Source organism: Phalacrocorax aristotelis, chromosome 3, assembly GCF_949628215.1.
Source record: "Phalacrocorax aristotelis chromosome 3, bGulAri2.1, whole genome shotgun sequence".
Lineage (NCBI taxonomy): Eukaryota > Metazoa > Chordata > Aves > Suliformes > Phalacrocoracidae > Phalacrocorax > Phalacrocorax aristotelis.
The window spans coordinates 26278198-26291993 of NC_134278.1; the positions used below are offsets into that span (position 1 = coordinate 26278198).

Consider the following 13796-nt stretch of genomic DNA (forward strand, 5'->3'; position numbering starts at 1 on the left):
CAGGGCAGAAAGTGTGTGTGTGGGGGGAAGTAACTTACGCTATGCTGTGTTAAAATTAATGCTAATTACAGCTCATCAATTGTATGCACGGGTGCCTCATTCCACACGGTGCCAAGCAGCCCCCCGCCACCCCCGCCCCGCAGCGTTGCTGTAGCCACTCACGGCGTGGTGGGGCCTGAGCTGGGCGGAATGGGGACACGGACCCGCGCTTGCCCGTGGGGAGCCCCCACAGGCGGGGGCAGCAGCGGGCCCCTCCCCTCGGCCGCGGCCCAGGCGGGGCCAGGGCACCGCCCGCCCATGCCGGAAGTCCCCCCGCGGCCGCCGAGGGGCCACCTTCCTGCCGGCGCGGCTCCTCCTCCGGCCGGGCAAGATGGTGGCGGAGGCCGTGCGGGGAGAGCCGTGAGCCGTGAGCCGTAGCCGGTGCCCGCTCCCGCACCTCCCTCCCTGCCGCTTCATCCGCTAGTGCTGCTGCTTCCGCCCCCACCCCCCTCCGCCCGCCCGGCGGGTCCGCCCGGGGCGGCGGGCGATGCGGTCGGCGGGGCTGCGGGGCTGTGTGTGAGCTCGCCGCCCATGTGGGTGTCCCGGTGAGGCCGGGGGGGGCAGCGGGAAGATGCTGCTGTCGCTGGTGCTGCACACCTATTCCATGCGCTACGTGCTGCCCGCCGCCGTCATGATGGGCACGGCGCCCACCTACGTGCTGGCCTGGGGCGCCTGGCGCCTGCTCTCCGCGGTGCTGCCAGCACGCTTCTACCGCGAGGTGGACGATCGCCTCTACACCATCTACCAGAGCATGGTGCTCTTCTTCTTCGAGAACTACACGGGCGTGCAGGTGAGGCGGGCGGGGAGGGCAGGGGAGGCGGGAGGCTCGGTCCTGGCGGCCCCCCCGGAGCCGGCGGCCGCCGGTGATGCCGGCCGCGGGCCCGCGGCTCTCGGCTCGCCTCCCGGCCGGCGCCTGCTCCCCGCTGCCTCTCCTCAGGCGGCTGCGGCGGGCGGGAGGCGCCTCGCCTCGCCGTGCCCGCCCGCCCGCCCGCCGCCATGGGGGCTCCGCGGGGAGGAAGCGGCCGCCGCCAGCAGCAGGTGCGGGCCGTGGCCTCTCCCCCGTGCCGGCGGGGCCGCCGGGGACAGCCGCGTGTGGCAGCCGCCTCCGCTCCTCTGGTGATGCTTTTCACGGAGTATCGGTGTTGTGTTCGTTTTACAGGTCGGGAAAACGGAAGGGACGCGACACCAGTCGTGCTCTGTCAGCACTCGAATGGCAGCCTCCTTTGCACGCTTGAACCCTGTGGCCTGTGTTGCACATACGTAGTATTAAATTGGTAGTAGATAAGAAAACTATAGTCGACTATAATTGTACTTAACACACCTACGAGTCTTTAATGAATAGGTTACTTAACCTCTAAGTTATTACAGCATCTCAGTTCTCATGCAGTCTACCCACTGTCAGTCTTGGGCCCTTAAATTTTGGATCAGCCGTGGATTGTGGTTATTCAGTATGTCAGAAACTGAAGTCCAAGTTTTCAGGTTAATAAGTTGGAATTGGAGGCCTCTCTTACGGGACCGGAGGGGTATTTGTGTTCAAACAGTAATACTTTACATATTGCACGAAGCGTTAAATGTTTGAAAGGTTACATGTTTGTCTGCGATTTGAAAAGTAAATAAGGACACTGTCAATTCTACATGTAAAAAATAATTACATAAATGACAGGTGCTTATTATGCCTAAACCTCACTTTGAAAATTGTCTGAGTATGCTGAAGTGTATTTGAAGTTTGTCGGCTATAGGTGCTTGAGAGTAAAGACTAACAAGTGCTTACGTGTTGATTGGCAGGTGACAGAGCTGGTACAGATAGGCCCTTCTACATGTTTGTGGCTAAAGCATTTGTTTACTCTCTTATGAAGCGTTCATTTCAAAATCGGGCTAGGTCTCCCCTAATTTCAACTTTTGAGATGCAGTTGTAGGCCTCACTTCATACCAGCTCTCATGGAACCCCCAAAGCCAGTTAAAGATAGAAGAATTGCATGGTTCGACATTAGGGTGAACAGAACGGATACAAAACAGAAGTGAGATCTTTTAGTGGTAATCAGTTTTTGATTCAGCTCATAACTCATGTAACTTCACCCTTGCTTCTTGTCCAAATTAGTTAACTTGTGTTGTGATTTACATATCTGTAAAAAAAGAGAAAAAAGGGAAGAGGGAGCAGTGGTTCACAGATTAAGTACTTACTGTTTTATCTGCCTTCCTTTTATGTAGCAACTTTAATGCAGGTAGTTTGGTGTGTAGTAACACGCCTTGGTCATTACTGGCTGAAAGTAGAAGTATAATAGTTTAATTCAACCCATTCTAAGAATGAGAGCCAAAAATCAAGATGTAAATTTTAACAGGAAAATTACTTAAATTCCCTAAAAATAGTGTGCAGAGAGTAGCAACCACTTTGAGCTTTTGAGAAGAACTTTTATCAAAAAAAATGCCTGTGATGTAAAGGTACAGAAAGGAAAATGCGAACCAAAAGAAACAAAAAGGCAGCCATTGTCTTTTGACTTTGTTTTCTTTTACTGCACTGGTAAAGCTTCATCCACACACAAAAAAACATGGTGGCAGACAGTGCAGGTGATCACTTGGGACTGTATTAAAATAGAGATGCTTTGTTACAGTGAGCAACAGATGATATTAAGAGATGATATATGCAAAGCTGAAATAAAGGATAACAGAAACAAAGAAGAGAGCCTGCAAAAGCTGCGTGGCATATGTCGTAGAATAAGTAAAATAGTAACTGAGGCTGAAAGGTAAATAAAAACTTGGAAAATTTGAACATACGTAGAGAGGTAAGAGGTAGAATCCTTAAAATTCATGTATCATTTAACTGGAAGACATTCCCGCCCACCTTTGAGGGGGAGAAACAGGGTGTCCTTTCAAACCTACTCTTGCAAACACTGAACATATTTAACTTGAAACTCACAGTGGAAAGTTAAGCATGTGCCTGAGTGTTGAGATTGGGATGGTAACCTGAGAGCTACTGTGAATTGGCTGTTTTAAGGCCTGTAATTAGATGCAGAAGTATGGCATCAATAAACTTAATCCCCCCAAAACAATGCAAGAATAGTAACTTGCGTGGCATCATAAAGGCATCTGTAGGGCTTTACCAGCATTAAGGCATTGTAATAGCCATGGGAAGGAGGAATTCAGTATATCTTTCAGGTCTGTTAATTTATTCATTTGACTGAAGTGCGTTGGGGTGTTTTCTGGTAACTGGATAAATAGGAGGCCAACAACCTCATCCATCAGCATACTGGAACTTGTTGTTTAGTAGTCCCTCTGAAGTCATTGGGATTAGAGAGGTGCTTAAGTGACTTACGGAATCAAAGCCTTGAGTGGCTTTTTCTTAAAACTGCTTCCATCTTACCTTATATAAAGAGTCTTTAACATTGTGTACTGGTTAGCATTCTTTGGTTTATTATGCTTAGAGTATTTGTGGTTTTTCAGTACACGAACACTCCAAGACAGTTGTGAGTATTTGAGATTTCTGATCTTAAAATAATAATTTTGCTGAAATTCCCACTCACATTACTGGGACCTTAATAGAATGAAGTTGGTTTGGATCATAAACATAGATTATTTTTTGACTGAATGAAATACTAGTTTATCTTGATATCAATTTTTTATTTATTTATCTGTCAGGAAGTGATGTTCTTGTGTATCATCTGCTGTTAGTCCATCAAGTATCTAAATCAGTCTCTCCCTCACGACTATATGCGCAAACATTTTTCTTTTTTTTAATCCTCCTTGACTTGAATGATTTTAGCCAAATTTACTGAAAAAAAAGCTCTACTTCATGCTAGGAAGGCATTTTATCTCTCTAGCAAATGCTTTTTGGTTGTGAAATGTAACTATATAAGGCGATAACCTGAACTCCGTGACAGAAAATCTTGAATGGCTAATAATTCCCTTTCTCTTAAGTATTTGAGTTGAGATCTAAAATAATTACAGAAGTGTAATTGCTGTGAACCCGTACTGACTATTTATGTTCTAGAGAGTGGCTCATGAAGTAACTGTAAAAGTTTCTTTCTCATACCATAAATACTTTCCCTTTTTAAATTTTGGGTCAGACCTGTTTTGTTGTTTTTTTTATTCCACCAAAACGATTTGTTTTACAAAGCCTAAGAGAACTTGAGCTAAGATGGAATTAGTTTACATTTTCCAATATCATTAGAATTCTGTTAAAGAATTGCCAAAAATAGCCCTTTTGCTGACTGTCATGCAAAAGTTGGTTGTAGAAAATTGAAAAACCAGTATTTAGAGTATAAAAAGCAACCCAAAACATACCAATCCTGTAAAACAGGTAAACTGGACCAAACCAGTATGACTATAAAGTGAAATCCAGTAATGCTGTGTAAATTTGTCTGTACAGTTGCAGTTTAGCTGATATCCATGAATTTTATTAAGGAGCTATAAATATATAAAATTAATCTGTGCATGGCATTATGACAGTGCTCTTCAACAATCTCCGGGATTATAAACTCATAGTAATGAAAATCTGTAAATGCGGTCTGTTGGAAAGTGGCACAGAGAGAATGGCCCTGCTTTGGCGCTGGTTGCTTCAGATGCAAATGCAGTTGTCTTGGTTCCACGTGGCCTGCTGTAAGCTGTGGAAGTGCTACAGTACTCTTTTCTAGGAAGATTACATACGAGATGCTTGAAGTCTATGTAAAGTGAGTTGTAAGTCTTAGAGAGAGAAGGATATTAATTTTATCAGCAATGAGCCAAAGCGTCACTGACACAAACAGGTGCAATTCGAGTGCATTGGAGGACTTGCATTTGCTTGTGCTAAGAGTATATTGGCCTCAAGTTTCTAAATCATCAAGTAGCCTGTGAACTGTGGTTGTGTTACTGCTTTTGTCTTTCCTCCATTAGGGAAGTCTCATCTCTTACATTTCATACAGACAATAAACAGTTGCATCTGACCATAGAATGTGAAAACCAAAATGACTGCAAATATACCTCTGATTAGGGCATTTAAAGGGCTCAAAGGGCTAGTAATTCATTATGATGAATGCTGTCATCTCTCTGTGACCCTTAGTATCTCATCCCAGTTGCTGTCAGGGTGATTAAACTAATGCCTATTGTGTCTGTGCACGTGTCTCAGATCAGATGAGGACTAAATGTTCTTCAGGTTTTTTTTATTTTCTTATAATTGTGTTTGATAGCTTGTATTGAGTGGTGGTGAAGAAATAATGAAGAAAACATGAGTCGGACTGCTTCCTAAAGGATCGTTTTCCATCTGAAAGGTTTTGACAATTGAATAAAATCCATGACTGAATTAATGTGCATGGATTTTGTTCAGTGCTTGTGTTAGCTCTCTTCCCTACCCCCACTTCCTGCTGAATAGGAGTTTTTGGAAGTGGTGTTTTCATTAAAGGCATTATGAAATCCTGGTTCTCTTTGTAATTACAGGACTCTGGAGGGGCTATGAGAATCAGATGCTACCTTGATGTTGTTTAACAGAGCTGTAGTATTTCTAACAATTATTTTAGAAAATACGGGAGATCTCTGTTAAGCAGTGCAGTGTGCTTTCTGGATTGGTATTGAAGTTTGGACCTGCTGTGTCTCAAGAAGGTTGAAAATTACTTAGGATTAGAGCAAATTAAAACTTTGTGAGACTCTGCTGCTGAACTCTTGACAATGCTTTCCAGTGGAGTAGAGCATGGGCTGTGTTTAATGTCTTGGCTTCCTAGGAAATCTGTGAACAGAGTTCAGTGTCTGAGCTTGGGATGGATGCTTAGTCTTCTAGCTACTGGCCAGTTTGCATTGGAAGTGAGGGCTACGAGGTCTGCACCCATCTCTGTTCCAGGACAGAAGTTTTCCCAGAAGACATTATCTTTACTTACTCCCTATCTTCCCTTTTGAAGCTGTTCAGCCATCTAACAGGTAATTCAGGAGGGCCCAAGCTGCAGGTGGGAAGCAAAAGAGGCAGCACAAGTCTTATGGCCAAATTGCAGCGTACTTATGTCAGGGAGGTGCTTCTGGTTGCTGTTCATGACATGGGTTGTCATCTCTTAGGAATCTGGTTCTTCACTCTCTACAGTGGGGGAGGCGGAATAACCAGGCTTCATCAAGGCAGGGTGAAGGTTCGTCTTCTAACTTCTTTCTGTTGGTCGTTGTGAGTGGCAGGGAGATGGGGACCCATTTCCTGCACAAATGACATAACCAGAGGGTCAAAAGGAGATACTGCTTTTCACCCTTCTCCAGCTGTGTTTGGAAATAAAGTGCTGGCAATTGCATTATGGGATGAGCCTGGTTTTATGAACTTGAGCTTGAGTTATCTGAGCTCTCCTCCCAGCCTGGCAGTTCAGGAGTGGGAGAGTGCTGGGATGGTAAGGGAGCTGAGCGGGAAGGGGCAGAGCTGCAGTTAAGGCAAACCTCCAAGCTCCAGTGGTAGCTGAGCAGCCTCCAAGGGCTTGCTCTCTCCTACTTCATACCATGCAGCTTGCAACAGCAACCTTGTTAGCACCCACATGTTGCAGCTTTGCAAAACCCTATTAGCCATTGTAAGGCTTATTGAAAGGTTAAGATAATCGTAACTTGTCATTTATTTGCAGTGGTAGAAATAACAAAATTAAGGTCTTGGGGAAGTGATAGAAATTTGGGGATTGGTGTGGTGCAAAGATTGGAAAGAAACTGGACGATGTAGTGAAGTGAATCAGTTTTGTGTGGCAAACTTTTGAAAGAAGCCCAGTGAAATTTTTCTGCTGTGATACTAGCTCTGTGCAGATGGTTCACCCTGGCTCATCTCCTTAGAGATTTCAGGGCACAGCTGGCTCCAGGCGTATGTGTCTTTTTTAGTATACAACAAAGTCCTGAATGTTATTGTAACAGAAATTAAGTAATACCTACTAAGCCTAAGGAGTGCGGCTTTCAAATCGAGGTGGATGCCTAATTTTAGACTCTTACGTTCAACTGTGGTGTGAGGCAGCAAAAATAGATACCTTAGGTATGTGTGCTTTGTGCTCTTTCAGATATTAAAAAAGATATATTTGCATGTGTTGTAATTTTTGTTCTGCCTGCCTTTGGCCATCATGCTGAAGGACTCTATTTTCACCTTCATGACTCCAGTTTGTCAGGGTATCAACTAGAGTTCTGGTGTGTTGCAGATTTGGCTCTGGGGCAATCTGGAAAGAATTTAGTATGGGGAGATTCCACATTCAGCGCTGGTCCTGACCATCCCCCACCTCCTGCCTGATATATGAAAAATAAAATAAAAACATTAAGACTGAGGTCTTAGCATCTTTAGAAATCAAGTATAAGCTACCTGAACCAAAACAGCTGTTGGGTTCATAAATCAGAAGCTTTGTGTCAAGTTTTGACTAGCATATGTTTCCTAATCGGCAAGTCACAACTGAATCTGAATTTTGTATCAGCCTTACCTAATACTGTTTACAATTTAAAACTAATATGTATGCTTACATTTTAAAGTTAGCTACATATATTTACAAAAGTCCTAAGAAGTCAAGTATTTGTCAGGTAGGAAAAGCTAGGAAGTCAAAGGGCAGGTTTGAATGTACTTATAAATTCTGATTCCAGGTATTTGGCCAGTAAATCTTACAATCTCGTGATTTGATTTTTCAAATTTTCAGTTTAAATCTTATTTTTAATATCTTAAGATTTTTAGTGTATTCAGTTCTTAATATAACTTGTCCTGATTTTGTGTGATTTGTTACATTTGAAAATACAAATCGTATTTATCACATTTTTTTAAATTCCACTTTATTTTTTTAACTGGTACGAGCTTTACAGTTTCCTCTTTTTGCATTTGGCTCTGTTTTGGTAGATACTGGGCCATGGAGTTTTACAGTGCTCTTCCATGCCCTTTCCTTCTGCTTACATAATATGTCCAGATACCTTATGTAAGGATCATTGTTAATTGAGAAGTTTTTTCTCCTGGTACTCTACCATCAGACACTGTTCTTGCGAAGAGAAGATTCTATTCATAGTTAAACATTTGACTCCAATTATTTCAAACTGTTTACCTCAGGCTTACAGGGCATACGTTTTCCTCCGTTTTAGTTGTTAGATAAAGTAGGCTCAGATGTCAGGATTTTGACATTACAATTATGAGGAAGCTTATCTTCTCAGGGGAAAAATATTCTTTAATCTTTGTTCTGTCAACTTGAATTTATGCTATGAAGAGATTTGGAATAAAAAAACAGGGAAGTTATTTTCTTTTGTTCCTTTCATTTCTGTCACATATTATTTGTCATCTTCCCTGTTATAACTAGCTTCTCAGTGTGGGACTAGGAAATCAGAGAGGCTATGCTAGTTTGATTTTTAAATGTAAGGTTAGCTACCCATGACTTGGTCAAATCTGTATTTGAGCACATAACTATATATGAAGAAAAGTAACTATTTTGGATTACTTTGGACTGTTGTGGTAGTTGCAATAATTTTTCCCTGGAACTTATGGACGGATATGAAGAGTTACCCCATCCCATTTTCTAATGCTGCTTGGGAATCTGAGGGCACACGTTTCTTTCTGTGTGAGCAAACATAGTGCACAGGCCCAAGAAAGCTGCAGGTGAGCTGGCTCATTCACACACCATGGTGGTGTGCAGGTATTAGAGTGATTTTAACTGTGGCTATATTTTGAGGGTGATTCAAAAGTACTGTGTTCAGCCCTTGAGCCAAATTAGTTGCAGCTACCTCAGATACCTCCCTGCATGTTCTCTTTTGCTGTGCAATGATTCCTTTGCCTCACCCTGAAAATCCATAGTGTTTAAATTCTAAATACTTACTGAAGGGCCACCAAGATGATCAAAGGACTGGGAAGCCTGCCATACGAGGCTAGGCTGGGAGAGCTGGGTTTGTTCAGCCTTGAGAAAAGGAGGCTTAGCGAGGATCTCATCACCATGTACCAGTACTTAAGGGGTAGCTACAAAGAAGACAGAGACTCCCTTTTTGCAAGGAGTCCCATGGAGAAGACAAGGGGGAATGGACACAAATTGCTCTTGGGGAGATTCCGATTGGACACGAGGAAAATTTTTCACAGTGAGGACAGTCACCCACGGGACACCAGGGAAGGGGTTGACTCGGCCATGTTGGGCACTTTCCGGAGTCGTCTGGCCAGGGTGCTGGGCCATCTTGTCTAGGCTGTGCTCTTCCTAGAAAGGTTGGACTAGATGATCCCTGAGGTCCCTTCCAACCAGTGAAAATGTGTGGAGGAGCTTTCAAAAATCTTATTCCACAATCACAAGCAGAAGGTGTAGAGGTTTCTTAATTATCCCCTTTCCCATGCATGTCGATGCATCGATAGCTTCACACCAGTTCTGTCTGTACCTGATAGAACTGCTTGTATGAGTATTACAAATAAAGATACAATCAACTCCTCCTTGGAGTCCTTGGCATTTAGAAGCAAAATTCCTATTATAAAGAGCTCTAGCTAGAGGAGCACTGCAAACCGCCACAAGGTTTCCTGCTTCTGGCTGGCGTGAGGTGCACAAAAGATAACATTTCTAGAATGTGCTTAATGTACCAAGGCACCATAGCTGCTATTTTGAGGGAGATGGATGGGATGGGACATGGACGTTATGTATTTTCTACTACAGAACAGCAGTAAAGTAAATAATAGCTACATTAAATGTGGGTCACTTTTCCCTTTAAGGAAATTATAAAAAACTGTGGGAAGAAATCTTCAGAAGTGCCACAGGCTTACAAGGGAGACGATTTCTCTCCTAATGAAACAGGTGGAATACTCTTGTGCTGGAAGGCAAGTTCAGGTTTTGCGTAATACAAAGATGCCAGATGTTCAGAAAAACCCTCCTGTTGAAATCTCAGCTTATAAATAATCTTCTTTCACATGTGCTATATATATTTGAAATATGTGCAGTACTTGTTTAAAAAAAAGTAATTACTGGTGATTTATTATGAAAGTTATTTAGATCCTCTAACCTGGACTTCCCGAAGTGGTTACTGATTGTAACTGTGGGCCACTCCATGGTCTGTGCCACAGAACTGCGCTGTAATCAAAAGCAAGCCATTTGCAGAAAGATCGAGTAAATTATTTAGGCACTGAAAATAGGATTTTTTTGATAATTAATATGCCAAAATCTTAAAACTATGTTCATGATAAGTCCTGCTTTTTAGTGTCACAAAGACTGAAACAGTTAAGTCATACAGATGCCCTTTTTTTTAAGGTTCCTCAGATAGCTAAGGATTCCAGGCAGGAACGAAGTAATTGTGTGTACTTAAAGCAAAGTTCCCAACCCATGTATAGCCCTGATCAGAATCCAGAAGCAAAGCTCCTCAATCTACAAAGTACTCTCAAATGATATGTCACATATGCTGGCAGGAGTGCGGATCTCAAAAACAAAAGAAAAGTTTTGGCTCTTTTTTTCCTGTTTAAACAAAGAAAACCCAAAAGGAATAAGTTATGGTACCTCTCTTAATGAGGTAACTTAATGACTTAGAGCACAAACTCAACTTACAGGATGCAATAGTTCAATTCTTTCTAAATACACATATTCCTGCCACTTCTTTGAAAATGCTGATTTAGCAGTTTGTTTTCAGAATAGAATCCCTGGTCCATAGATGTACCTTCTAACAGCAGTGAGCAGCGTGTTGGGGCAGGACAGGATTTAAGGTCTGCATCTGCTTTCAGTGGGCTAGATTCTGGCAGTTCAAGGCTGGCAGGCTCAGTATTACAGATTTTTTTAATCCCCTTCTGCAGCTCTGAGTTCCCCCAGAAGCCAAGAGCTCCTGCTTCTGGTTGGTGTGCCGCGGGTAACTACTGGAGTGGTTTTGTTGAATCTGGTCTGGAACCTTTGTTTAATTAAGTGTAAACTAACTGAAATTGTCCCAACATACTTGGTATTGTAGCAACTTATTTTCTCTGAAATTAGCATTTTGCTTACATTGCGTATTCCAGTTATGGATATTTCCCAGAACTTCTTTGCTCTACTGCTTGCCCCTTCTCTAAACAATAATCACCACCTGAATCACCCTGTCAATGGGAAGTTGTGAAACTATACACATCACTAACTAGGTAACCTTAGACTACTGTGAATAAGGTGGTTTGTAATGTTCTGCTCTAAATCACCATCGGAGGCTTTGGGGAGGTCTGTAAGGAAAGGTGTGTAATGCTGATGTAGGATTAAGTCCTTCACATCTCTGTCCTATCTGCAGCATCTCTGAAAATTGCAGGCAGGTGGGCGTTGAAAACAAAACTAGCCTAGTGAAACACATTATATTGCTCATCTGTTAACAAGTGTCTCACTCCTTTTACAGGATTGAGGGGGTTTTGTGGTGTGTTTTGGTTTTTTTTAAGAATCCATCTACCCTGTTAAGAGTATTCAGAGTAACAGGGAATGTTGGCATCATTTAGCCTGCTGCTGTAACTAGATGTTCTGAGTATATACTTTTCTCTGTATAAAACTCTTTCAGCTTTTGCTCAAAATAAATGTGGTAGTTATTATTGCTGTGATTTGATTTGCTTCAGGAAGCTGATGGCAGTGAAACCATGAAGATTTTTCTTCAGACTGCCTGCCTGCAGTGAAAATTATTTAATTCATTATAAAACTCTAGAAAATGATGCAATTAATTCCTTATAGCCTAAATATTTGCAAGTCTTTTTTATGGTCAAATACAACAAATAGTCAAATATGCGCAGAATAAGACTCTAAAGTTGTATTTTTACTGACATAGATACTATAAATTTTATTATAAATATTAATGTGCTTTCATTAGCTCGCAAGATAACTGCATTTCCTTTAAGATTTTATTGATTCTGATTCTTCCAGAAAGAGCTTTCCCTTAATTCAGGGGTCAGTTATTTTTAATTCAGCTGAGAAACTGTAAAGCCTTTAAATTCAGCATCAGAATTAGACTTCTGTACATGAAGCTAGTGCTGTTGAATGAAACATAACTCCTCATGCTTATAACAGTTTGTCAATTTAGACCATAAAGACTAAAAGCTAGTGTGAAAGCAAAAATATACAGACTTCGTACTTAACATCAGGTGGTATGATTCAGTCCTGCATAATCCATGTATATTGCTAATATAGTCTTAAAAAAAAGGAATAAAATGGCAGTAACTATTTTTTTAATTTCTCTGCTTTCTGGTTCAATTGAATGATTTAAAAAAAAATTAATTACATATAGGAATTTTCTCACTATTCCTCAGAGCTCAGTCCCTTGGCAATGTTTTTTTTTTCACTAAACCCCAGTAAAATACATAGCTGCAGAATATTTGAGTGAACTCTGCTTCAATAACGTGGATTGCGTTGTGATTTTACGGTTTGATGCTGAGCCTCAGCAGCAGACTTCAGACTTGTGGAATTATGTGTTGAGCAGATAGTCTCTTTAACTAAAGAGGCTATGAAGTCTAGCGATAATGTGACCATCACCTAAAAACTGTATGTGACCTAAAGGTATTTTTTAGAAAAATTATACTTAAAGGTAGACTTTTTTGGTCAGATCTAGTGAAAAAAGCAACTAAAAACTAAAACATGAGAAGTCCTTTCTCCTTCTGTTGTATTCATATTCATTATGCTGTAGGCAAGTGAAACCCTTATCTCTTAAATGCGAATAAAAGTGTTTCTTTGACTTCTGTGAAGAAAAAAACCCATTTGAAATTCTTATCGTAGGACGTCTGAAAACCTGAGAAATTTGTCAGCACCAAGTACAAGTTCCCCGTTTGTATCCTGTCTTGAGCCTGCTTCTTGTCAAACAGGGTAAATAGATTCTGTGATCTGAGGTACTCTCCAGAAGCTCAAAGGAGTGGTGGTGTCATCAGGCAGGTTTTTAGACTAAGAGACAATTTAAACAACTTCCCAAAAGATGCCTGCAGCAATGCTGCAGAAGTCAGCTTGCACAGGTTACACAGTGACTTCAGAAGCTGTATCTGGTAGTTGCTTTTGGTAGTCTGTTGATGCAAGCTTCACCCTTTCACCACAAAATTGTATCCAGACTTTTAACGAAGAGATGAGAAATACATCCTAGGATACTACTTATTTTAATGAGCACTCATACTGTAGTAGTGCCCAGCTAACAAAGATGCTCTTGTCCTAAAGTGCATGCAACCCCAGTTACAAAAATAGTCAGGAAGAAGTAGTGAAATGGAGAGAGGTGTGTGTTGTGAGGATAGCACAGCTTCCTTTAGGAGAGGGGAAGGAACATTCTCCTGCTATTATCCTACTGTTTTTGTCCTTCTTTCTAGCTGCTGTTGCCTATGCTTGAAGCTGACTTTCCCTGATAAGAACGCTCCACCTTCTCCGCGAAGTGCCCCAGTGCGCTTAGTTTTGTTGAAGTAACAGCAAAGAAGGGAGCGTCATTCTGCAGTTCACACCTGGTTTCTTTGAACAGAGAAGGGATCAGGGTTAAGAAGTCTGAGGAACCAAGAATGAGTGTGCTGGTAGGCATGTGACGTGATGAGATGAGATGGACTGGGTTTTTACCACCAATAACCAGCTGTGTTGCCTTACTGCCGCTGAAGCAGAAGTTCCAGATCTGCTTGCAGGTCGGCTCCTGAACTGCACCTATTACCAGCCACATTCAATTATCATAGTAAGGTAATCTCTTTGCTAGGAGTTTGATATGGTCACCAGTTGTCCTGCAAGCAGGTCTCCTGATAGTGTGAGTACTTTTACCTCTTGAGTTGTTATTGTCATGGCCCTGTTTACTGAGCTGATGTAGCTAGGATGTGATTAAATGATCTATTTGATTTTCTTTGGTACGTGCAGATTTCATAAGCAAGAAATAAAACTCTAAATTGGGAATGTCCACCTTGTTGCAGTGAAACTATGCAAATTATGAGC

At 42.0% G+C, this 13796-nt stretch overlaps 1 protein-coding gene across 2 annotated transcripts in view; it reads left to right on the forward strand.

Annotated features, from left to right (window-relative positions):
• The first annotated feature begins 266 nt into the window (after positions 1–266).
• Positions 267–13796, forward strand: part of AGPAT5 (1-acylglycerol-3-phosphate O-acyltransferase 5) — a 60248-nt gene continuing 46718 nt past the window's right edge. The window contains exon 1 of one of the 2 annotated variants that reach the window (XM_075086948.1): positions 267–829. In XM_075086948.1, the coding sequence (XP_074943049.1) occupies positions 611–829 (219 nt within the window). In that variant the 5' untranslated portion in view covers positions 267–610. Of the gene's footprint in view, positions 830–13262; positions 13615–13796 lie in introns of those variants that run through there. The other variant, XM_075086949.1, reaches the window with a different exon arrangement.